Below are 27,431 nucleotides of genomic sequence, written 5' to 3'. Positions count from 1 at the left end.
GCGGGGTTACAACTGGTGGCGAAGTAAAAGTCACCCCTGCATGCGACATGAGTGGGTTGCTATACACCCATATACTGAGGCAATAGCAAAGTCACACCTTAGCAGATCCAAAATAGAAATCTGATGTCAACTTACTACTCCCTGGCCGTTTTGACGTCATCACTTTCAAGCCCTATAATAGCACGTCTCTGTTAATTAAGTCCTGGTTTTGCTCAGTCGGTAGAGCATTAGCAAGCGGTTACATTAATGGAGAATGATTCTCATTCGGAATTGCACACTTATTCAGAGAGAGAGTTCTCAGGTAATAATCAGAATCTAGCAGGCAACTAATATAAATGTACAGGGAACTGATCTGCGGAGAACTGGTCTTAATCGGCAAGAAACTAATCCGTAGGAAACTAGAAAGGCAGCAGCTTTTATAGGGTGAGTCAGTAAGCTAGCCTATGGTCAGGGGATACGTAGAGCAGAGAGAAGTAAGAAGAAAGGTCAAACTACGAGGTACATGATTGTGTGGGCAGAAGAATGGGAAAGGTCGGGACATGGCACCTGTGCAAGAGAAATACGTTTTAGAGGAAGAACTGAATAGAAGGGTGTATAATACATCGTATACATGTACAGTGTAGGTGTGCAATAGTCCTCATGCACATTGTACAGATGTACGAAGTTCTGTACTAGGGCCGTAGGTGTGTACATACACGATTGGGTGTTCATTGTGTGCTATACATGCGTGTTTGACCCATTTAGCCTCATAATTCGCGGCGAACAATCACTTTTCCAGCTTCTTCACTTTGGGATTGAACTAACGACTCGCTTGATCACTGTCGAAAAAGTGTTCGTATGAAATGCCTTCAGGGCCCATTTCGCTGTGGAAATAGCAATAAACACAATAGGGTCCTGCACATTCAACACCCAACCGGGTCTACGGGATTCTACGGGATTTCGTGCATCTGTACAACGTGCATGAGGCCTATAATACCAGGAGGACAACTGTTGAAAGGGTTAGGATGTACATGTATGTACAGCTGTTGGTGTAGATAACTAAAAGGGCGGCTGAAAGTGAAATGCATCAAAAGGTCTCCAGTGTGCTACCTAAGGTCAACCTCGAAAGTGTGTGGGAACAATACATGAATACAGCGCATAGTATAGTATTAGTAGTGCATGTAAAGGAGGATAGAAGGTGAGGCTGGTGTACCAAGTCAAGTACATGTGCATGTCATATAATGTACATGTATGTATTCCTATCGAACATCTCCAATACATGTAATAGAACACCTTGGGGCGGCATTCAAAATATAAAGTGCTCAGTCTCCATGATAAGCACACTGTGTAAATTCATTATCAGATTCTGTACCGGCGAAAAAACCCTGAAATGTGTGTGTCTGACCATGGCAACAATAACATGCCTGTGAAATGAGGTTGAAATAATAATGGAACAGTCTCCTATAATTTAGGGACGTCTCCTCTAATACCAGTAGTTATCACTCCCTTAGTATTGACTCACATAGATTTTTGCAATACCTAAGCAGTCAAATATTCCTGCATATTTCACTCCTTAGTTAGGGCTATATTGGCTGCTTACATGTATATTTGACTGCTTACATAGGGGTTGCGCAGTTGAACGGTGCCTAGTGCACTGCATGAGTAGGTGGTGGTGCAACGGTTGTGCAATCATAAAGCCGGAATTCATGAGGTTATCGTTTTGGAATTTGAAATACGGACTGTTTGTCGTGATAAATCTAATATTGACTTCGTACTTGGTCAGTATAGCCTATAGGAAATAAAAACCTCGTAAAAGACCTCGGCTTCGCCTCGGTCTTTTACTCTGCTTTTATTAATTTTTATATTGACCTCGTACTCAGATAGATACATAACAAAATGGCGTCACGATTTATTGAAAGGCTACTAGTACTAGTACTAGTACTAGTACTAGACTAGTACTAGTACTAGTACTAGTACTAGTACTAGTACTAGTACTAGTACTAGTACTAGTACTAGTACAGTGTAGTAAGTGGTATACTGTAGTTGGTGGTACGAGTGTTCAAAACCATCTGAACTTCATACTGTTCGTCTTCTTTTTGACATGCTCTCTTTCCATCGTCCTTTGCTTTTGTTTGTTGTGAGCTGTTTTGGCTTTCTCCTATACCTCTGGGGGATACCAAGTGATGGTTTTGAGTGGCCGTGAGCGAGAGTTTGCCGATCGGCGTCGTCCTCGCTATAGCGATGAAAATACTAGTTATTGCGCACCTGGCAGATATCACAACACGTCGGAGCGTCCAGGAGCAAAGGAATCTTGGATTTTCACTGGAATCTAGTTCCTCCAGCATCGTGTAGCCCACCGTCGGTGAATGGCCGTCCAGAAAGGTTGAACCTGGTCTTCTGCAGCATCTCGCAGTCCTGCGAGGCACACCGTGTACGCCTCAGTGCCATGTATTCTACAAATAAAACTCATGAAGTAGTGGACTCTACAATGATGAGTCTATCCTGTATGCTGCAAAAGACGCAGGAAATGTGACTGGTGTCTGTACGCTGGACGCCAACATCCCAGTCTTCTCCCGCAGGATCTGTTTGACATTGCCATAAGGGCATGCAGTGGGTCGACATTGGCCTGGTTTGGCAGCTATCTGCCTGGGTGGATGTAGCAGGTTTCCATTGGCTCGTCGTCTAGTCCGACCTTTTCTTGTAACTGTGGAGTACCAGCAGGGTTTGAAAGGTTGCTCATGCTGTGAACACATCTCTACTGCCTGTCTCGTCCTGGAAATGCCGTCTCGCCACTTCCTTGCTCTATAGTCGCGCTTATTTCGTTTTGTTTCGTGGTGCAGCTCAAAACGTGCCCAAACAACTGTGAGCTAGCAACATGGTATGGACAAATCGCGCCACTCATTCTGGATGACTAAATGGATAGTCGAGTACACGAGTTTACTCCCTGGGCCATGGCAAGATCTGTTCAGCGCGGGCTACTACTACTTCCAACCTCCAAGTGCATAGTCACTGATCGATCCATGTAATGGTGGTTGACCTACAAAGAGCCAAGGTCTACAAGTACTACTAGTGGATGCTGTCTACATGCAGTCAACAAAATCAACGTACCTCAGTACGCCCCAGAATAGGGCATGTGCATCTACACCATGACACAACAGGGGTTCTGGCGGCACATGTCAAACAAGCAATAGCGACTAGTGCCACCTACCTATTAGAGGCTACCCGCTACAGTATGTCACTGGAGATTAGGGCTCAAACGGTCACGGTTTTACCCCTAACGGTTAACTGCTAAGCTAACGGTTATAACCTATAAGCCACGGCAATCCTGCGGACTCTCTTTTAACCGTATATTTGACTTCAAAAAATGTACCCTATTCAGTACAACGCACACATGTACATTCTCTTGCATGCTCATTCATACATACTCTCACACCAAGAGACCAGATTTGACCGAGTTGACAGCCCAGAAATTGCGTGCACGTGCGACAGCCCAGAAAGTGCATAATTTGCAACGACCTGATACTTGAAAAATTGACTGAAAAGTTACTGCGTAACCGTTATCTTTATCGGTTAACTGTTAATTCTTCGTAACTGGTCTGCAACCGGTTAATCGGACTAACCGTTTGAGAAGAGTTGGTGGACAAGCCGTTGATTATTCACTCTCATTGTAATATCAAAAGTATTCTTTCTAGACCAAAGAGTGGTATTATTATTATTATTATTATTATTTATTCTTCTTTTACTAGGGAATTCCCAACAGGCGTCAGCGCCTTTTTACAGGGAACCCTAGGTATAATTTGATGGATGAGCGAAATTCAGCTGGTGAACTAGACATGCGGCAAGCCGGTGGAAGTGTATTCCACCTGGCAGCGCCCAAATAAGAAATTGCACTAAAGCCATATCGGGTGTTAGCGGGGGGCAGAACAAGAGCAGCAGAGACTTGGCCACGGGTGGTGGCTGCAGTGCGAGCACCATGGGCGCGCAAGGTAAAGCGGTCTCGCAGAAGAGGACTAGCAAGTCCATTCAGGCAGCGGTAAACAAATACATAGGTTTTGAAGTTGAGGCGTTTCTCAAGGGCGTACAAGTTAGTATGACTGTATAGAAGAGTGGTGGTATATTTGATAACATTTAATAACGATAAACTTCTGTATCCACTGACGATGTTGTTCAGAACAACGAAACGTCTGGAGAAGTATCGTAAAAATTTCTATCGTTATTAAATGTTATCAAATATACCACTCTTTGGTCTAGAAAGAATACTTCTTGATATAACGTAGTTTCTTTATCCACTGACGATGTTGTTCAGAACAACGAAACGTCTGGAGAAGTATCGTAAAAATTTCTATCGTTATTAATGTTATCAAATATACCACTCTTTGGTCTAGAAAGAATACTTTTTGATATAACCGTTTGAGCCCTACTGGAGATAATTATTATGTTCACTGTTTGGACTGAGCACAATCATGCCCAATCAATCTGCCCAATGTGTGTTCTGTTCCACATAATTAGAACGACCCAGCGCATCAACCCAACTAAACGCACATGTCGTCACTCTAGCATGACTTGTGTTATAACCGGAAAGTACCGCCAGAGCGCCCCACCATCTCATCCTTTCGTGGTCGTATTGTGGAGGTGGTCTGCTGTCTGTAGGTCATACGACATGAACCTTGTACACATATTGCACGTTTTGCAGTCAATCCGTACCTTCAAGCGGACACAAGCTCCACACAAAAACCTGCCAAGTGTGACCTTAGTACACTAAGATTCTCACAGCGTGCACACTTCGTTGCACTCTGCCATACGATTTTCCTTTCTCTGGCTGTGAAATCAAGGTGGGGCGCTCTCGCGGTACTTTACGGTATTGTTTATTTTGATTCGCACAATAAATAGAGCAGAATAAACGTTAACTTGACCAAAGGATAAAGGCGACTGCAGATAGAGGAACACATCGAGGTACATGTACATCAATACAGTATCAGAGAGAAACAAAAAAAAGATGAGAGGTACGCAGAAAAAACTCTCGTAAGCCCAAGTCTGAGGGGGGAGGAGTGGTTGGTGAGGGATGAATGCACTCTCCACGCTCGTCTACACTGTTCGTGGAAATGCACACGATTGCACACATACATACAATAATATACAACAATTACATAGCAGCATGCACAGAACCGAACAATTTCATGTTCACACATGCAAGCACAGACCTGAACATTTGTACCAAAAGCCGGTACAGACAATATCCCCATACACACAGACGCACATCGCACACACACACCACACACACGCACAATCTTCCATGTATGCGCCCGTAGCGAGAAAAGCACGCACATTTTCAAATGCACTGGATATGTACCCACAGATTTTCTCTTATAGCAACGATAGCGGATCTGATTCTGAATGATACACACACACACACACACACACACACAAACAATAATGCCCATCCGCAGATGATGGCAGGTCCTGAAAGGATCGAAAGTGTTTCAGTCATGGGGAAAAGAGCTTCAAGTGGCGAGTGAGGTATACACACACACACGTGCGCACGTGCGCACGCGGGCACACATTGTGCTAATCATTGGTTGGGGAACGGAAAGGAAAATAATTCATTGTAGTAGGTTATTGTTGTATGGACACTAGGAGCACAACAGAAAGGTAACTGAGCCACTTGCTTTGAAGCAATGCAAGTTATTATTCCACGGATGTCAGCAGGAAAGAACGTTTCAGAATGCTGCACTGGCAACAGACGGGCTGCATGTGCGCGACCCCTGCAGTCGGTCTAAGAATGTGCAGTACAGCACGTCACGTAGTATCACAGTCTGGACAAATAGGTGCCGGGAAGTCCTAGATATGTGCTCATCTACACCACGATGCACCAATCTTCTGAGCTGCTTTGGCAACAACTTTGTCCACTTGAGACTCCCATGGGCTGAGCCAGTTGCTGAGGGCTGCACCAAGGTGAACGGCAATGACCGCTGATGGCAATACAACTCCATGACACACAGTCACTAGGGCATCGTCAACATAGCGCTGAGGCTGGATCGATAAAATCTGCTTTAGGCTGGGTTGACAAGGAGGCCGCTGTCTTGAAGCTAGTCAGCCTGGTCACCGCCATTGACGAACCAGTCGCCACAGCAGCGGCGGTCGGTTGTGACAAGTGTGGCGCAATATCGTCAGCAAATTCAGTACTCGGGATAAAATGAGTGACAAAGGGAACGTTGTGTGTGTGTGTATAATAATATTGAAGTGAACAGGGATGATCACAAACCTTGCGGGTACTCCACCGTGAGTTACAAGAAAATTCCGGACTGGACAACGAGCAAATGCCAACCTGCTACACTCCACCCAGGCAGATACTATTATGATAGCTGCCAAACCCGGCAGGTCAATGTCGCCCACTGTATAATGTCAATGTCAAACAGATCCTGCAGGACAAGACTGGGGTGTTGGCGTCCAGTGTACAGACACCAGTCACATTTCCTGCGCCTTTTGCAGCATACAGGATAGACTCATCACTGTAGTCTTCATGAGTTTTATTTGTAGAATACAGTTGAACATCGATTATCCGACCACCTCTGGGCAGACAACTGTCAGGCGGTGTTCAGATAAGGCAAATGTTCCGGATAAGAAAAAAACTGTCACTCACACACTTTCAGTGGTTATTACTAGCCGCACGACCTTTTTACTTTTTACTTTTCAAAATTTTCGTATTTTTTGAATGGCTCACTACATGCACATGCACAGTGCGTACTCTACGGCACGTGCGCCCAAAAAAACTGTTACAGATAATCGAATGGTCGGATAGTCGATGTGCGGATAATCGATGTTCAACTGTACATGGCACTGAGGCGTAGAGGGTGTGCCTCGCAGGACTGCGAGATGCTGCAGAAGACCAGGTTCAACCATTCTGGACGGCCATTCACCGACGGTGGGCTACACGATGCTGGAGGAACTAGATTCCAGTGAAAACCCAAGATTCTGTTGCTCCTTGACGCTCCGACGTGTTGTGATATCTGCCAGGTGCGCAATAACTAGTATTTTCATCGCTATAGCGAGGACGACGCCGATCGGCAAACTCTCGCTCACAGCCATCACCAGCCTCTCAAAACCATCACTTGGCATCCCCAGAGGTATTTTAGGGTTTTACGTCGGGCCCTAGACGACGGCTACTTTGGCCAACCGGACAACGAAGAAGTTGTGACCAAAGAGAATGATTTTATTTCTTGCGCATGCGCATGTAGAATGACGTAACAGTCAGTGAGTCAGGTCGCTACAGTACTCCCCCGCCAGTGGTGAGGTCGGGAGGAGCGAAGCACGATAAACAAGAAACAAGAAAGAAAAGAGAAAGGAAAGCGCAGCATGTACAAGGCGGAAAGGCAAAAATATAATAATATGATACATATGTACAGGCGAGAGCGCTGCGTGTATGAAATTTGTTTGTGACGTGGCAACAAAGGCCGAAACAAAATCAAAAATGCAGAAAGCGGAAATGAGAGAGATGCATGACAGAGGCGGGTTAACATGTCAGAGGTGTGTTAACGTGACAGAGGTGGAGAGCATGTCAGAGGCAGAAAGAAAGGAAATGTACGCGTGACAGAGGAGTATTATCATGTCAGAGGCGGCTGCATGTTGCAGACTTGGCGGGATACCAGCAGGAGCGCTGCACTGGGGCGAGGCGTGCCGACTGAGGCGGGGACAGATGGAGGCGAGCGCAGCTCCATGGGGTCCGGTGCCGGGCGTGTGCCTGCGTGCGTGCACAGTTGGGCTGGTACGGATGGTGGAGGTGGCCAATTTCCAGCTTGAGGCCAGGACGAATACGGACGACGACGACGACTGGACGATGCCGTGGCAGGATAGCGGGGTATCCAGGTGGGCCGGGGAGGGTGGCAGGGGCCACAGCAGCTCCGAGGCGGATCCAGTGACGAGTGGTGGTGAGGCTCAAGTTTTACGTCAACAGCCGGCGATTGACGGGATCCCGAGAGTTGAGGCGAGCAGGAAACTGCGGCGGGCCGAGCTCAGGGATGGCATGCTCAAAACTCCGAAGAGCGCAGCGTCAGGGTCACCAATTTAGGGTTTTACGTCGGGCCCTAGACGACGGCTACTTTGGCCAACCGGACAACGAAGAAGTTGTGACCAAAGAGAATGATTTTATTTCTTGCGCATGCGCATGTAGAATGACGTAACAGTCAGTGAGTCAGGTCGCTACAGTATAGGATAAAGCCGAAACAGCTTACAACAAACAAAAAGCTAAGGACGATGGAAAGAGAGCATGTCAAAAAGAAGACGAACAGTATGAAGTTCAAATGGTTTTGAACACTCGGACCACCAACTACCGTCTTATCTCTAATATTAGAGATAATTATTATAAGCACGGTCCTTTATTTTTTCAATGTACCTCGAACACGCATACGGACCAGGACCGTACGCGGTCCATTGCTGTCTGCTGCATGCAGTGCGATCTATCAATCCTACATGTAGCTAAGCAGCTGGTGGTAAAACATTTGTGGATGAATTAAAAATCATTTTTACCAAATAAATCGATTAGGCTTGGTGCATGTACGTACATGACTGTAGTGCCATACTGGTACTGAGTAGATCTACGTACAGTGACCATGGTGACTTTGTCTTCGAGTTGAGAGTGTTCTGTGTTGGTGTATCTACCTTGATCTAGTACTGGTCAGGGTGTTGTGTGTGTGTGTGCAGCTGTGTTGATTAGCCATGTCCAGACCAGAGTGCGGATCTTGTAGAAGTAGTAGTAAGCATGGCAAGCTGCTAAAGTGTCTTCACTCGTTGTGTGTGGAGTGTTTGGAAAAATACATCAATGGCAAGGGCTCTGTGGGATGTCCTGAATGTGGAAGAGTTACTCCAGCATCGACTACTGGTGTGCCCTTGCTACAGTACCTGCCAGACAGTGATGTGTCTAGTGATGGGTTTCAAGAGGAGGTAGCAGTTGCAAGTGCTGGCCGTGAGAAGTTGTGTGATGAATGTGCTGAGGATACTGCAGCAGTGGCTGTTTGCATGGACTGTGGTGACAATTTCTGTGCTATCCACGCAGAGGGTCACCCTGTATCTCGCAGGTCGTACAAACACACTCTTGTGTCGCTCAGTGAGGCTGCAGAACGTACAGGTGGTAACACTCCAGCCAGCCAGCACAAATGCTCATTCCACCCCTCGTTTGTACAGTGTTCGTACTGCTTGAGTTGTGAGCAGCTAGTGTGCAAGCAATGTCTAAGCAGTGGCGATCATGCTGCTCACAATGTGCAGACTATCACTGATGCATCTTCTAGCATTCGTCAGTCCTTGAAAGCCAAGCTGACTAGCACATCACATGGAAGTGGCAGTGTTTTTGACGAGTCGATCAAGAAGTCTGAAGCAGCACTGAGTGGACTCCGTGATGACACTGAAACTGTGTCCTCCCATATCAACGACGTTTTTGGTGGCCTTAAGAGAGCCATCGAAAACCGTCAGCAGGAGCTTGTGAATGAGGTGGATCGATTGCAGTTGTCACATTTTCTTCCCCTTGAAGAGCAGAAGCTGCAGGTACTTGTTGGTGCATCGTATAGCAAGAAAGTTCAACATCTGGCAGAGAACTGCAATGAGGATGTGAATTTCTTGAAGATGAGTGGATGGCTGGAGGAAGCAGCGAAGAATGCGATTGGTGCGTTCGAGAGAGATGTGACGGCGTTTGCTCCGGGAACTCTATTGTTTTCGCCATACCACGTTGAGGAACTCACTGCGGCCATTGCCAGAACTGGTGTGGTGAGTGAAATTGGTATGCTGTCATCGGAGAAGAGTAGCATGACTACTGCAGCCCGTGTTGAGGAGGGAGACGACCTTACTGTGGTCATTGAGCCAAGGAATGCCCACGGTGATAGTCTGGCTGTGACGGAGGCACATTTGTCTGGTGTTCACGTTGAAGTAACATCTGCAGACAACACCACCGACACAATTCAGCCTGTGATGATGCCCGGCAGTAGTCCTCATGAAGGAACTAACATGATTGCAACGTACAAAACGACCGGAAAGAAGGGTTCAGTGCAGCCATCAGCCATGATTGGAGATCACCATGTAGCTGGAAGTCCCGCAACGGTTACCATCGTGGATCTTCTACTACAGTTTAATCCCGGCCAATGTCATGCTGATCTTGCACTGTCAAACAACTACCGAACGGTTACTCGTGGAGCTACTTCTACCGGGAACTGGAGGTCAGTATGTGGCGTGAAGAAATGGAGTAGCGGCAAACACGAGATATCCCTCCGTCTTGATCGAATCACTGCTGGTGACGTTCGGCAATTGTTCTTCTTCTGTAATGCCCAATATCCACGACTAGACACCTTTCACAATGGAGAGACAGCCTCTTTTGGATGGTTCAGCCACGACACCTCAGGCTATGTTCACTGGACGGGCAGTGCACTGGGTCAGCCATGGCGAGCCGGTGACGTCATTCACATGACATTGGATTGTGACAATCACACGTTAGTCGGTCGTCATGAGCGTACTGGAGCAACCGAAACACTGACCAACTTGACAGGGGAACTCTACCTCTACATCAGCCTTAAGTTCAGTGGAGATCAAGTTACTATTTTGTGAAGCTTCAAGCTTCTTGATTCAAAAGAATGCGGTTATGCGTGCATATTATATGTGTGTGTGTGTGTGTGTGTGTATGTGTGTGTGTGTGTGTGTGTGTGTGTGTGTGCGTGCGTGTGTGCGTGCATATGTGTATGTGTACTACTACTACTACTAGTAGTAGTAGTAGTAGTAGTAGTAGTGTGTGTGTGTGTGTGTGTGTGTGTGTGTGTGCGTGCGTGTGTGCGTGCATATGTGTATGTGTATGTGTGCAGTGTGTGTGTGTGTGTGTGTGTGTGTGTGTTTGTGTTGTGGCAGCATGCAGCACCATTCCTCCGACTGAGCCCGTCACCTTAGACTTTGTTTGCACTTGTGGAACGCTCTATCGCCGTCGCCAGGACTTGACTCGCCACGCTCAATTCTGCTCGTGACTTGAACACTGTTGGTCCCTTTGGGACCTGCTATCATCTCTGGATGGGCATATTGTATTGTATTGTATTTAGAAAAGCGATCCTGTCAGCTTTTCTATTATTGTGTTCACATGGCAGAAAAAACGACATCGCTATGCTACGTAAGTTTCTACGTAAGGTGCTCGGTATTTCACTTAGGCTACTTAAGTCTCTACGTAAAGTGCTCGGTATCAGATCTACCAACGGGTGGTAGCCGAGTGCTGTGCACGTGCACGGCAGACATTGCGTTGCATGTGCAGTCCGTGTTCGGATGTGCGTGCGCGAGGAACTTCCTTCTTTGGAACTGCTTCTTGTATGAGCTGTTTCGGATATTTCGTCTCCTGGCCTGGCTTATTTCGTTTCGGTGCTGCTGAGACCTCCTTTCGCGGAATATTACTCAATGACAGGTGAGTTGACCAGTTCCCTTTGATTCATTTGCTTGTGTTCTTTTATTTACGAAAAGTGTGCTGATTTTGGGCGGAATGCAATAAATAATGGAAAAGCTGACAGGATCTCTTTCGCTGACAGGTGATCTCTGAGTTGACCAGCTTCCTTCGATTCATTTGCTTATGCTCACCCTTTCATTTACGGAAACGTTTGCTGATTTTATTCGGATTTAGATCCATTCGTTTCTCTTTGCCCTTGCCAACAGTGTGCGAAGAACGCAAGTTCACCTTCTTGACGGTAAGGCTTATGTTGCTGCTGAGGCTTTAAATAGATGTGTTGTCGAAATACTCATGTTCATTGTACATTGGTACGTTACAAGTAAGGCACTGGTCATGATTGCTTCCGGCATTCCGTGCTCCGATCATAGGGTAGAATCTGAATTTTGCAGTGGCATAGCATCGTTGGCAGTTCCCAATCTGGAGGGAAAGGTTCAAAGACGCATTGGCCGAGTACTAGTATGCAAAATACATTCGCATATCAGAAAAAATCTCCATTATGGAGAGGTTCATGCATTCAGTGACTTGTTTGCTTCATACGAAACAAGCCAATGGGTGCAGTCTCGTCTCGTGAAAATCTCGTACGATTGGATTTGTTAACTCGAGTCTGGGCTGTTTGATTTGTGAGTAGCGCCGAGATTGCACTGCCCCAAATAAAGTTGCGTGCCGGTAGAGCAAGAATTACGATCTGCAGTCTGTTTGTAGTACCTGCAAGAATGTGCTATACATGTATCGTGTTTTCTCTGTTGTTGTTTCAGTTGCCGTCATGTTGCTAAAGAAAGGTTCAGTGACTCATTTGTTTCATAAAAGACGAGTCAATGGTTTGGTCTGGCTTAGAATCTTTCGCTGTAGAAGAAATCTATTCGTGTCTCTATTAGAGAAATAATTGTATTCACTCGTTATAAAATAGGGTTAACACAAACTCACAGAACAAATGCCATCGGTCCCTTGATGTTCGTCCTAAAGAGGTTTGACTGGATATCATTCATACTCCCCCGAAGTCGTGTAACATTTTACTATTATGGAGTGCCTTGTTTATCTCTCAGTACCTAAAACCATATATCCTTGCCCCTTATATCCTCAGGATCAGTGTAGTTGTTGGAACGAGGTGTCGGACTCAGCGATGTATTTGTTTACATTTTAATGCATGTTTATTGTTCCTACTTTGCTGTGTTGTTTTAGACAATCGTTGACTTGTAACACTTTGAAGTCATTGAACTGCTTCCAAAAGTTTTATCGACATCAACAGGATTACGATTTCACTACAATATGATGCCGGATGACCTTATCACGACAACCCATGACTACAATATATTATTATAAACACAGAATCAACAAAACATCTGCGGCACACACCTGGTTACAATTCTCAAGTAAATGTGATTTAGGGTGTGGACATCTGAATTTTCTGAAAGACAAGACAATTTTATGAGTCATGAAATTCTGCAACATCCACAGAATGACTTGCGTATAAAAAAAGTATCACCGCCACGACCCATATGATTCCCCTGCAGAAGAACATGAATACATAATGCAAGACTAGTTCCATTTTCTGCAAGAAAAGGCTTGCACATCAATGCGTATAATACGGTATTGAATTTGATATGATACACATAGGGGCTCCCGTAAGAAGAACATAGGAATGGGGGGAAACATCCTAGTAAAATAAATAAAATAATAATAATATCATGCAGAGGCGCTACATGTAGGCCATCATTACGGCATTCCGTTGGTTACACAATCATATCCTTTAGCCAAAAAAAAACAAGAAATTATAGCAATAAAAACTGCTTTATGGCAGTTTTCTAAAAAGTTATTGTGTTCTAGTCCATGGACCTCGTCTAAAAAGTAAGAAATTAACGAAATGTGATAGCCGAAAATTAAAATTTCACACAAAACCTCACAATAATCACACACAAGATGCGAGGCGACCTTTTCCCCTCGTGGTCCTCTTTCATATGCAAGCATGTTGGCGCAGTACATGTACTTGTACAAGTGTCGGAATAAACAAGTGTTGAAAGCCGTACTATTAGATCTTCAAGTGTCGTGATCATTGTGAGGTTTTGTGTGAAATTTTAATTTTCGGCTATCACATTTCGTTAATTTCTTACTTTTTAGACGAGGTCCATGGACTAGAACACAATAACTTTTTAGAAAACTGCCATAAAGCAGTTTTTATTGCTATAATTGTGTGTGAGAGAGGAAGGCATCAGAATCCAGAGTGAGTGAGCCAGTACCCCTCATGGCCTAGCTACTCTGCAATGTGTTGCACCCTATCTGCTGTGTAGAGGATGCTCGCTGTCTTGCTCTCTTCTAGTTTATAACAATCGTCATGCTGTTCGTTCTAGTTCCTTAATTTGTTATGTATATAACAGCCTAGTGTTTATTATCATAGTTAACTGGTGAATGTGTTTAGTCACTACATTTCCTGACGTTTCCATTGATTCTGTTTCCTACTCTGTTTGTTATTGTGTTTATTTCTGCTGTGGTTGGCTCCAAAGAACTAGGGAGTCATTTTCTACGTTGCATTTATGATAATCAATGAGCTATACGTGTGCATTTCAACCGCCCACTGTTTCTTTCACCACTATTGTGTTTGTTGTCTTTTTCCTCACTGACCTGCTGAAATTTTGTAAAGGAGGCAACTGCATGAGACGATGACGAGAAAGTGGGAAACGGTCTTGCATCATCGTTGTACTAAAGGACACTGAAACAAAATTGAACTATTATAGAAAAGCTAAGTTAGAGATATAACACCAAGAACAACAGCAGTGAAATTTACGGTCTTGCATGTTGATTGTATAGACCAACCTCCCTCTCCGTATTGAAAGGTGTAGGAGTCACCAACCAACCCACACCCAAAGGGGTTTGATAGATACACTGAGCTAGAAAGTAGCGGAGGGAAGGAATTCGGAAAGTAATGATGTACGCATGCTCTTGTGACCAGTACATGGTATGCGGCAATGGTGTACATGTAATGAGATCACCTTGATGCTCTTACCGATGATAGACTGACTGCTCCATGGGAACAGGCTGTGTTCTTCTTGTGTAATGTCCAAATTTCTATGACTGTTGTCAATGTGGAGGGACAATAATATTTTCCATGGGTGCACAAGTATCAATGCGAAAGATAACATTGTTTTGATGGTGTTGATACAGCAGCCACACTGGTAACTGTACAGACAGTGAGTTGGGTCAGCCATGGTGAACAGTGAAAAAACACTTCGAAAAGATATGTGGTGTATGCTTATCTAAAGAGAAGCGATCAATTCTTTAGCCTTCCAAGCTGTTGAATGGTGCAATCCCAGCAGAAGCTGCCTGGGCTTCTGCTGTAGCAAGACCGCTGGAAGCAGTTATGATTGGTCCGGCCATGCCATGATCTTTCATACAGTTTGTGTATGATATAGTGGGTACGCATAACCTCATCAGCAGTAAACACACGTTGATGGCCAACAAGTTGGTCCAGTGATGATCTGACCAACTGGACCGGTTCTGGCGGACCTGTGTAGCTTCACTATCGACCAACTAAGGTCTAGGATGTGTGTGAGTGTGCATGTGTGTGTATTTGTGTGTGTGTGTGTGTGTGTGTGTGTGTGTGTGTGTGTGTGTGTGTGTGTGTGTGTGTGTGTGTCGTAGGGTCCAGCGGATAATGCCGGCATTATATTCGGCATTATACGACTATCCGAGCATCAGAGCATTATGGAGCATTACAAAGGAACAAAACGAGCATTATGTGAGGTTTGAATGGCATAAACGAGTTTCATAGTGGATGATATCGGGAAATCCCAGGTTTTGGGAACAATCGGCTACAATCATGATCATGAGATGTTGTCTGATGATTGGTTTTTGCCATGAAACTCTGAGTAACAACGAAACAGCCCTATCTTACTCCTTTTGTGTACCCCTTCCGTACTACGCTCCGCCCATTCCGGGCATTTGAGCACTATGCATTGTACCGGCGCTTGACTTTGTGATTGTGTAGACACTTAACACCTTCACAACTAGCGCTACATACTAGTAACTATTGCTACATAAATATGTTATGACTGTAGCGATGTGGTCAGGTAAATGAAGCCATTTGTGAAGCATGCCCAACCGAGGCCGAGGCAGTTCAAGTGACACAAATCCGGAGAAATTATTTACGCGAAGTGAATTTCAAACAGACGAAGAAGATTTTTCTAGTTGTGCCAGAGGCTCTGGCGATAGCATCTCTAGCGATACTGAAGTATACACTGTTGCATTGCTAAGTTTGGACCAGGATGAAGGAGCGGCTATAAACAGAAAGAGCTCGTTCCAAAAAAACTGCCGTTGCCGAGTCCAGCTCAGGAGGCTCGAAAAGAACTAGAATTTCTCATGGACTCAGTACCAAGTCGATTGCTCAGCAGCGCCTGTCTTGCTTTCCTGATGAAGCACGTACAGTTAGTTGTGGACGGTTGTAATGCTAGGCTTACAGTCAAGTGCTATCAGAAAGGAAGAGTATTGTGGCAAGCCATACGTCTACACACCATCTCAAGGAGAAGATGAGAGCACAAGCAAAGAATGTAGAGTGGCAAAATAACTGACCACGTGTTTTCAGGATTTCCGCAAATGGGAGGGCTCTCCATCTGAGATCGGACCTCAGGAGCTGGCCTCACGTCTGGTGTTCAGATGAAGACATTATTCACAGAGTGGACGCAGTGACAGCTTGTCTGCAGGCAGGAATACTATTTGCCAAGATTAACTTCATCCCAACAATGAATGACTACCTGCAATAATGGTTTCATCTCTCACTACATGGATAATTAGGGGAGGGATTTGATACACCGACTATTCTGCCACAACCCTGCATCAAAGTTAGAATGGAGAGCAATCAATGGAGAAGCGATCATGTCTTATAGTGCTAAGAAGTGGCGGAGCTCGTGAGAGATAAGGTGGCAACTTCAGATGCAGATCGACGATATGCATGATTTCCTGGAAGTTTGACAATGTGCAGACTTTCTTCCATTTTTGCCCCAAACCGAGCACTATATGTTCTGTCGGCATAACTTCAGCTGCCCCTCCAACTCCTGGATCCTTATCTCCGCAGCACACAGAGGCTGCACAAGGCTGGTGGCTGGAATTACTGCTGGAGTAGCCGCGTCATGTGGGTCACTGTCCGTGTACCCCTGGGCTGGCATGACACTTTGAGTCACTTCGACCTCCTCGTGCTGTGGGTGCTGTTCTGCGTCTTGAGCAGATACTGGTTCTTCACCGTCCCTCACGAAGTAGTGTGACTCCTGCATGTCCATTGCCCTCTCGCTGTGGCCGTAGTCGAGCACGGGTGCTGCTGTGCCTCCGTTGTCGACCTCCTCGTCGGCCTGAATCGCCGCCAGGTCCGCGGCGAGCTGGAGATTGGAGAGTCTCTTCTCGCTTTCCAGCCTATGGCTTCTCGCCTCCTCTTCAAGTGCAGCCACACGCTGCGCTGCCACCAGCTCCGCTTTCCGCTTCCTGGCTTCAGCAGCACTGCTCGAAGAGCGTCGAGAAACACTCGAGAATCGGCCCAGTGTCGAGGAGGAGATACTTTCGGTTTCCTCCGCGACGCTGCCTGCGACAACGTTACTGATATTGTCGCTCCTGCTGCAACAAGTCGGCTTCACTTTCCGGCCTTTGGTCTCACGTTGAGATCGCCTGACCTGTTCACTGTGCCGCTTGTCGACGTCCATTATCTTTCCGTCCGGCTGGTTCGAATCCGGCTCTCGAAGGACCAATGTTTTTACCTCTCGTCTTGATTCACCATTCCACAAACGTAACGTCGTTACTGTAGTATTAGAAGACTGTATTATTACTCTTTCATTCTCATGCCAAACATGACACAACAGCTAACTCATACTAAAACAAGAATGACCAAAAACTAGTGACCTGCACCACCGAAGCAGGAACCTAAAACTCTAACACACCAAGGAAAAACAAGCCCCCTCTACGCCTATGGATCACGGACTACAATCCCGATCCTAGGCTAGCGTAGCGGCAAAAGATACATACTAATACAAGTAGATGACAAAAGCGGTGCCGGTGTTAGATGACAGCTGCATACGAATGCATGAAAGGGGTCAGACAGTTCATGTATCATGTGTACCGGCAGTTGTAACTGGAGCCGACTGAAAGTCAATACATCAATAGCAGTGTTAGTCATACATGAAGCCCAGACTACAGAAAGTGTAGCAGTGGATGCAAAGTAAGTTGCATACGACGGGTGTTGCTTGTCGCCAACGTCGCCTACGGGGGCAACAGGCATGCTTCACAAATGGCTTGTATACATTTACCTGACCACATCGCTACAATCATAACGTTTTTATGTAGCAATAGTTATGTAGCGTTAGTGCTAAAGGTGTTACGTGTCTACACAATCACAACGTCAAGCGCTGGTACAACGCATAGTGCTCAAATGCCCGGAATGGGCGGAGCGTAGTACGCAAGAGGTACACAAAAGGAGTAAAATAGGGCTGTTTCGTTGTTACTCAGATTTTCATGGCAAAACCAATCATCAGACAACATCTCATGATCATGATTGTAGCCGATTGTTACCAAAAACCTGGGATTTCCCAATATTATCCAGTATGAAACTCGGTATGCCGTTCAAACCTCACATAATGCTCGTTTTGTTCCTTTCTAATGCTCCATAATGCTCTGATGCTCGGATAGTCGTATAATGCCGAATATAATGCCGGCATTATTCGCTGGACCCTAGTTGTAGGCAGGGAGTCGTATACCCGGGAGGCGATACGAGGCCTTCCGGAAGTTCCGTGCCGACTATGATTGACTCGCGGCACTTTCTCCCACTTTTCCCTCAGATATCCCGGGTGCGCGCCCTGAGTTATAAACCACCTACATGTACATGTATTCCGCGTACTTACATGTACATGTATGCCATGGGAGTGTGCACTCCGGGGGGGAACAGACTCGTCCAGGATCGTGGGAAATCGTAGCTCGAAAAGAAGAAGAAGAACGAACTACTTTTCCAAGTACAGTCTGTATCGGCTATAGCGTACCCTTTTGATTTCCGTGATTTTATCACTATAACCGATGCCTAACAATAATTATGCGATATGATCGATTTTTTTTCGATCGACGCATGAAAGGCAAGGAAATACTTCCAGCATGGCGTTTTGACAAATTAGCATACTGCATAGTTGACAATGCCCGCATTTCCATAAAAATTATGTTATGTACATGTACATGTACATGTACATGTACATGTACTGTACATGTAAAACAGAGAGGTTCCAGGCTGTCCAAGAGAGTGCTCAATACCGAGTGGTAGAGCTGGTTCAAACAATAGGAGGACAGAGAAAGTGTTTTTACTCCGAGTTTCACGCACTAAGCGATCATCAGAAAACAGTAATGCAGGTATGGAGAAGAAGGAGTATACTGGATTAACAGCAACAACATTCAAACAACGCTACAATAACCACCAATCCTCATTCCACCACAGACAACACGAGAAGGACACCCGCCTATCGCAGTACGTCTGGACCAAAAAGGATGAAGGGAAGGCATGCAGCATTCAATGGGCGATACACCGCAGAGCAGCGGCCTACAGCAACAAAAGCAAAAGGTGCAACCTGTGCCTGGCGGAAAAATTGGCAATCGCGCAAGCACCCAAGCACCTCTCTCTCAACAAAAGGAGTGAGCTTGTGTCAAAGTGTCGCCACGAGAATAGGTACTTCCTTCGGTACTTCAAACCATCCACAGTCATCACCTAAATAAGCAAGAGACAACCGGCTCCAGTGGTTGTCACCTTCCACCACTGCTGTCATTCACACTTTCACTTTTGGATTTGCCTCATGATGCAGTCATTCACGCTTTGCACTGCTGCCATTCACAACTTTTAGATTTGCGCCATGCTGCAGCTATTTACACTTTGCTTTGTGAGTATATAAACCAATACTGATCCAGATTTCTCATTACTGTTTTCTGATGATCGCTTAATGCGTGAAACTCGGAGTAAAAACACTTTCTCTGTCCTCCTATTGTTTGTACATGTACATGTACATGTATCAACATAAAAATACGCAACTTGAAGAAAGTAAAAAAATAGGGCCTTTGATATTATTGCTACATGTATTTTAAAGTTATCACTATATTACTATATTATTATTATTACTTGCATGTACGCGTTGGAGTCAACCATGCAAGCATGATCCACAACTTCGCTTATGCTGGACATGATGAACAGGACTATGACAGGACTATGACAGGGGAAAAAATGAGCTAGAACGATGATAATAATAATAGTGATAATTATATCATACATGTAAATGCCTCATTTCTCGTTGGCTGACGTAGGAAAGAAACGAGAAATGTAGTTCTTTTTTGTCTTTCTTTTGCATGACGTAACATGTGCTGCTCGCAAATGCGAGATATTAGGAGCATGCGCTCCGGCTGCGTCATTCTTTTCTTCTTGCTTTGCAAGTGTAAGTGATTCTTTTTCTTCTTGCTGTTGCTGCTGTCCCCGCAGAGGCTGTTTGTTGTTGCTGTGTGCGTGTGTATGTGGGTGTGCATGTGACTGAGGTGTGTTAGGGAGGGGGGCACGCATGGTGTGGCTGCACACAGGAGTGAGAAAGAGAGTAAAAAAGAATATATACAGTGTAGCTCATGGGTATTGAAGATAATGTCATTTATGAATATGTCTATTGCAGCCTGAGTGATAATGATAGTGCTATTTCTCTCTCTCTCTCTCTCTCCCTCTCCCTCTCTCTCTCTCTCTTTCTCTTTCTCACTTGATCTCCCTCCCTCCCTAGCCGCATTCCTATCGATGCCTGGCCGTAGGCTATGATTCCGAGACCTCCGGTCGGATGAGCCTCGCCAACCATATCGGCACATCGCCCCTACTCCCCTTTGTCTTGTTGTCCAGTGTCACTTCAGTTGTCCTCTTCCCCTGATTATTAGTAGGGCTGTGTTTTTTAGTAAAAAAAAAAAATCTTTAGTTTGACTGTTTCAGGATCTGTCGGAATATCACAATGTACAGACCCTCATGCATAGATCTTGCCATGCTCTGCAGAGCGTCTACTATTGAGCAATCACTATAGCCGATAATAATAATTATAGTGTGTTATGCATGTTTTGATTCTTTGTTGCCATCATAATATCCGATATATCCTTACATCCGTTAATATTGGTTATAGTGATATTTTTACTGGATAAAATACGTTTTGCTTTTGATATTTCGTACCAATATCACTGTAGCCTATATTCTTATATCTGGTCAGTCGGTCACTATATAGCCGATACAGACTATCATATAGTTGCATTTGATGATCGTGATGGAGGCAGAGAGTGCTGCTGATGGGCAGTGATCGCGATCCAGATCATGGCCGGGCCAAGAATCACCTCCTGATCCTAAGCTAACCTCAGCTGACGAGCCTGACGTACAAGTAGATCTACATGTACGTTCTCTTCGCGTGTAGCGTTTTCCCAAAGGTGCTCGCCCTTTTTTTCGCCCTTTTTGGCCCTTTTTGGAAAAGCCCGTTTCTTTCGCCCTTCATTGCGTTTTTTGGTGAATATAGCCCTTTTTGAGCTTTTTTAGCTGAAAAAGTGCTAAAATCTGTTTGCTCATGCATGCGATCACAGTTTTCGAGTGCTCGATATCGCGATGGGCCTTGGCACGCCGCTTTTTTGGGGGCCCATGGGGGGGGGTAACAAGTTGGTGAAGCTTGTACCCGGTGTACACAATGCTGTAAAAATGGGTTTTTGAACTTTACTTCCTGGTTTGCCTTTCTAGGACCCATAAATGGAAGAGTGCGTATTCATTTCTCCTCTTGAGTTTATATCTGAACATGTATCATGGCTATGCTTCACTGAAAAAGAGCACTTTTTGCCTGTTTTCACTGAAAAAAGAGCACTTTTTCAGCATATTTTGAGGGACGTGAAAAGCGCTATTAAAGTGCGAATTAAAAAAGCACCTTTGGGAAAGGGCGTGAACGCTCAGTCTGTGCTGGCATGGGCCACAGGTATGGTTTGAATTCTAATTTTAATAAAATTATTTTCTATGTTATTACATATATTTTTGTCTTGAAATTTACTTTCATTTTCAACCTTGTTACTTCTGATCTGGTGCGCGTTCTGTATAAAAAGTCGCGAATAATCATGAATTGGAAGAAATACTTGTGGGTTGATAGAGTGCGGTTCTTGCTCAATGGTTTCTACAGAGCGTTCCGAATCCCAGCCGCTAAAGACCCACAGAAGGCAAGAAGCTTGCGTTGCAAAGCTGCTGTCCCGCCTGACTGTGGAGAAAGAAGACTCGTTTATGGTTGTTCTACAGCCGCTGCTGACGTCCATCAGCTCTGTCCTGCTCCCAGCAGCAGATGGGCCTGGATTTCAACTAGTCGTGTCCCAACTCCGGTGTGAACGATTTCCCGACGTCAAGACGAAGTGGGGTCAAGTCATGGGTGTTGCAAGGAAGCTGTCACAGGATGATCCAGTATTAAACGGTAGGTTTTGTAAAGCTGCTCTAACATTTGGATACTATAAATTATAACATTAAATTATTATTTGTATTCACGAAGCCATGCCCAAGACGTGCGACATAGCGTGCGTTCGTGTGTATGTGTGTACGTGTGTGTATATTGTGTGTGTGTGTGTGTGTGTGTGCGCGCATGCACGCTTGTGTATGTCGTAAAATCCCGCCAGAGCACCCCTACCTCCGCAACCATTCGAGTAGATCCATTTGGGGAGGGGCGGATGGGCGAGTCCTGCTTGCCGCATTCAGTACTACATGAAAAAGTACTCACCCTACGAAAACTGTGCGTGCGTCTGGTACACCCAACAAAAGTCAAGAGCTGGGAGTCGTACAAACCCATCAAAACCCTAGGGTGTGTGCGATCTCTGGTCAAGGGGGTGGGAATTGTTGCGTACATTTCCAACCAGGTTGAAGACGCGTCTGCAGTACAGTATGGCCTTACACTTCACATAGTCATACGGGGATGAAACCATTATCACTTCCGTAACAAGAAGTCAGGGAGGGGCCCATGGGAGAGACGGGGCGAACTGGCGGGATTTTACGGTAATAGAGAGGGTACGCATAACGCAATTACGTTAGTAAAAACGTAGTCGATCTACGGAAAGTCATACGGAAACTGCATTATCATCTGTGTTCCCGTCAGGCGAAATTACTGGTCAGTCGGCGACACGCATTTTTTCACAAAAAATTGCGTATCACCTCCTGGGAGAGTATGCGTGTACTCGAGTCTCATCCTGAGCACGTTTTTTTCTTCCTTTTTTCAGCCCCAAAAGCTGTATTTTTCATTGCAAAGCCGCCCTCGATTGTTGTGTTCGTTGTTCAAACGAAGTGGACATTCAATCATGAAGGCAGAGGACATAGGAGCCTGATTGGAGTTTCTCGTGGCATAGGACGGCCACACAGAGACACTTTGGGATTTTCTGAATATAAATACCGTGCGCACGATGCTGAGATCAATTTGTGCGATATCAAATTGTTTGTGATGTACCACATCGAGCAGAACGGGATCCAAACACAAGCTTACCAACGGTTAGGCTGCCGACCTGACTGGACAAAATTTAATGATCCCTGGCTTCACCAGACGCCAGAAGTCGGACACCATGTCCTTTGCCGCGACGTCCATCTCCAAAAAGAACTCCATCTTCGTCATGAAAAGGCTCGAAATACTCAATATTCAACCGAGATTCGTGGTTTCGCCCTTTCTCAGATCGAATCATTTTTTGTTGTAGCAGTTGCAGGGCAGATCCCCGCCACTACTTCAACATGGGTTCGCTTCACAGTATGTCTGGAACAAGCCATATCGAGGTTGCAAGCCACCCCTCTCAGCAAGAAATTCAAAATTTCAATGGTGGAAGATATACTATGAAGAGAATTTCAAAAAGTCTGGTTCGCGGAGCGATCGCTCAACCTACGTCATTCAAACTTTGCAGGATGGTTCAGACCTACATGCTAGGCATGGAACCACAGGGGTTGATGTCATAGCTGACACACAGAGTCACACACACAGCAGATTCGTGTGCACAGATACTAAATTAGTGGACGTCGGCATCTTCTTCCCGCTGGTCTCGAATGTACTATGACGTGCTATTTCCCCTGACGGCCATACGGAGTTTTCAAATCAAGTAGCTGCCCTTGGCAACTCCGAACGCGGCAGTGTACGACCAGATCGACCTGGGGAGAGAGTCATAAATTTGCACCCCAATCCAATTATGGACCAGCTACATTATCAGAGCCCTATCTACGTACTCTACGTAGACAACTTTCCGTAAGTGGAGTGCAAACTCGCGAATTCACGGGTTTTTCCCGCCCACTAACGTAAAGCTGCTCAACTTTATGTACGAGAGGTTCCGCACTACGTACCGTTCAAGATTACGTAGTGCGGAGCCTCTCTATTGATAGATAAGATAACGTCAGTAGCACAGGGCTCACCACGACCATACAAAATTCAAAAAGCGTCGACCACCATTTTGATTGCCGCGCAGGCCAGCAGCCTGCGTTCGTGCAGTCATAGCGGCTACGCGCCCGAGTTCGTGCTGATCAATGTACAGCGATGTACGAGTATAGTTGTAATATACCAGTATTTTACGACTCCCTGGTCTAGTCTGTACAGCGAAGGGCCAGTGCCGAAGAGAATCTTGTTGTATGATGCCGGGAAAGACACGAGGAGAAGACGTCCTTTCTCCAAGCCATCTTGGTCATTTTTCTCAATCCGCTGGTGCACGTCGACCAAGATATGTCCGTGAGATGCTGGTGAACTGGAGTCCTGGCATCTACACGATTTGGCCGCTCCTAGCTAACCAATGTTGTCAGTAGAACTCAACCTTTCCTGATCACGGCTCGGCACACTCTTTTCTGTTTGACCTCGCAGCATTCACCCTGCGGGTGTGGAGTTTCCTGGCCACACATGAATTCCTTAATCATGACCATGATGACAAGTGACTGGTATGATCCTTGACTGGCCTGAGTCCTTAGCTTGAGTCAACACGAAGGTAAACTCTTCACTTGGAACGCTTGCTGTCTCCTCGTCCTTTCTTGCTGCACTTGCAGATATGCGCACGGCTGCCAGGTTTCGTTGGTGCGCGCGGGAATGCGCGGCTGACCTTGATGTCTTCAAAAAAATACTTCAGCGGTTCTACTTGGCCGATTCTCACCGTCAATAGCTCATTTTCAAGGTCTTGGAATTCTCTATCGGTTCACCGTCTCCGATTTTTATATTTTGTCTTCATTCACTTGTTCGCACGCCTTCGAGTTCGAGTGATTTCACCATCCGATCTCAGCCAAACGAAAGCCGAATCGAAAAATTCGAGACGGTAACCCTCCAAAGACACACTTTCTGAACACGAATCCACAATGGCCTAATGTCTAAAACCAACGAGTATAGCCAAGTTCAGCTCAGAAAACACCCCACAATTGCAAGAAACGGTCCGTTTTGCCGTGCGCTGATTGGTCAAATCCAAATGACCGTTATTGACGCTTTGTACGGTCGTGGTGAGCCCTGAACGTGCTTGTAGATCTCTGCCATGCCAAAGTTGCATTCAGTAGAGGTAGTAGTCTCTATCAAACGTGTTTGCCATTGGCTCACGGCACTTGTAGCAGCTGATCGGACGATGCAAATGGACTCCCAGTCCACATTAGCTGGTTCTTGAGATGCCTTCGAAAATATACCATGGCACGCACTTTCCACTGTTGTTACATAGGGCCCGAAGTGTGTTGTCCTGAGCTTGCCACGATACTTTCCGATCTGTCCATCTCCTCTCTTTGTTCCGTTGAAATAATTGAAGAGCTGATGGCTGGTAACTTGCTGGTCACCTGGCAGGAATATGTTTGCAAGTGTTGCTGCTGATTTGTACATTGAATTGCCGGAGTGACGTGGCCTCGAGTAGTCTTTCCCAGCAATGAACTGAAGAGTAGCATGCGTATTGAATTCTCTTGTTGCTGATTCATCGGTCCCTCTCCATGACACCGGACTAGACTGAACTACTGGCGTCCCTTCATCGGCCTGCTTTTTGCCTCAAACTTCAGGAGTCTTGAAACCTGGACCCAACATAACAAAAGTGGGACTCAATTGCGCAGTTCAGACGATAAATTGATGCAATAAGGAGTCATTGCAAAGGTGTTTAGTCATCCCTGAAACAAACATCATTCATTTCGTACTCGGACAACCTCTCCACCCTCCGAAATGAATGGAGGACGAAAATCGCATGCATGTACATGTGTATGCATAGCGTCAGTCGACTTGAGATTTTAGCTCCGATGTTCGTTTCAGGTACGACCAAAAACTCGTATGACCACTGACTTTCTTTCTCTGTTATCAAGCAGTATGCATTATTAGTAACCGTAATAACTTGTCTGTGTCATGTGCGTGTATTGTCTTTTTTCCTTTTTCAGGCTACAGCACAATCAGGACAACGAAATATACGTCGCAATCAAGCTATGTCGTTACCATCTTCTATGTGCCATGCATTACCTGATGTGCCAGCCTGCTATGTCGGATACCGCTAACCATGCATCGACTAGGCGCCAGGCGCGAACTGATGGTTGTGGTAGTGGTGGTGGTGGTGGTGGTGGTGGTGGTGGTGGTGGTGGTGGTGGTGGTGGTGGTGGTGGTGGTGAGAAGGAGAGCTCTGTGCCAGAAAAACTTTTCAGTTTAGAGAATGTGTGTGGGCAGGTGTGTATTTACCGCCGTATAAATCAACCACAGTACAATCAGCTGACGTTATAAATTATAAGGATGATCTCGTGCAGCGATATTATGATATTTTTTCAGTCTTTTCTAAGGACTCTCCACTGCAGCGTTTTACCTCCACTGGGTTCTCTTCTTTTCATCACTCAGCTTGCACTTGCAATGCTTATACATAGTTGATCAATCCCGTTCAATTTTCCGTGTATTTTTCTCAAAATCCATAGCGCGGACAAAGTAGTGATTTTCCGTACAAATATGGAAAATACGGAAGGTTGATAGCACTGTGTTGAGGCAGCTATTGTTGACTATATTTGGAATTAATTCTGTTGTATTTGCACACATTCCTGAGTGCATTGTATCAGCATCCAATGTGTGCTATCTGTGCAAGCTTCTTACCTTGTGAACATTCACCGAAGGTTCGGTTGGTGGCACACAGATCTTCCGGGATGGCTCTTTGGGGCTCTCAGCCCTGCGTTCACTGCATTAAACTTGGCAGAACAGTTCAAGTTTCAATTTAGGCCGTTTCCTCACTCTGTGACTCCCAATATTTCACATGTGTAATAATTATAAGTATTGTAGATCACTGGGACAGCGCCACTTTGTTAGCCGATGTTAGTCCTGAAGAAAAATTGACTTCATTGCCCTAAAGGTGAGGACAAATTGGGACTCTTTGTGAAGGAAAACTTTGGTAAATGTAATTTCGAATGTAAGTCATTTCGTTTATCTGTGTTGGTCCAATATTTCACAAAATTAATGTGCAATATAAGTATTGTAGATCACTGGGACAGGGCAACGAAGTTTGTCAAAGTTCGTTAGGAGGAAAAAATTAACTTCATTGCAATTTGCCCTAAAGGTGAGAACAAATTGTGACTATTTGTGAAGGAAAACTTTGGAAAATGTAATTTTGATTGTAAGTCATTTCGTTTATCTGGATTGGTCCAATATCAAATGTGCATTTTAAGTATTGTAGATCACTGGGACAGGGTAAATTATTTTGTCAAAGTTCGTTACGAGGAAAAATTTATTTCATTGCCCTAAAGGTGAGAAAATATTGAGGCAATTTGTAAAGAAAGGATTACCAAAATATATTATTACTGTCCTCATCTTAGGTGGTCAAAATGCCTCAGAGTTCGAGTGGCACTGGCAGTGCAAATCCAGTGAGTAAGCCAGTGAACAAGTGAACTCCTCAGCGATGGCCACAGATGGCTGTATTTTGGCAATGGAGATCGAAAGTCTGACCACGTTCTCGAAAGGACGAAGACGACGATTTCTCGCTATGTACGGATTTCCCGCGCGCTATGACCTACATGTACAATGTTGTACATAATTGTACATTGTAG

The 27,431-nt window shown here is 45.3% G+C and overlaps 1 protein-coding gene across 1 annotated transcript; it reads left to right on the top strand.

Moving 5' to 3' along the window:
• The first annotated feature begins 8,691 nt into the window (after positions 1-8,691).
• Positions 8,692-10,563, top strand: LOC135810523 (E3 ubiquitin-protein ligase TRIM71-like). The gene has a single exon (XM_065324016.1). It carries the CDS (start codon positions 8,692-8,694, stop codon positions 10,561-10,563), a length of 1,872 nt encoding a protein of 623 aa, XP_065180088.1.
• The last annotated feature ends 16,868 nt before the right edge of the window (positions 10,564-27,431 follow it).

The sequence above is a fragment of the Sycon ciliatum genome, chromosome 2, assembly GCF_964019385.1.
Source record: "Sycon ciliatum chromosome 2, ocSycCili1.1, whole genome shotgun sequence".
NCBI lineage: Eukaryota > Metazoa > Porifera > Calcarea > Leucosolenida > Sycettidae > Sycon > Sycon ciliatum.
Note: the sequence above shows the minus strand (reverse complement) of the source record. Positions and strands in the feature narration are given on the sequence as shown.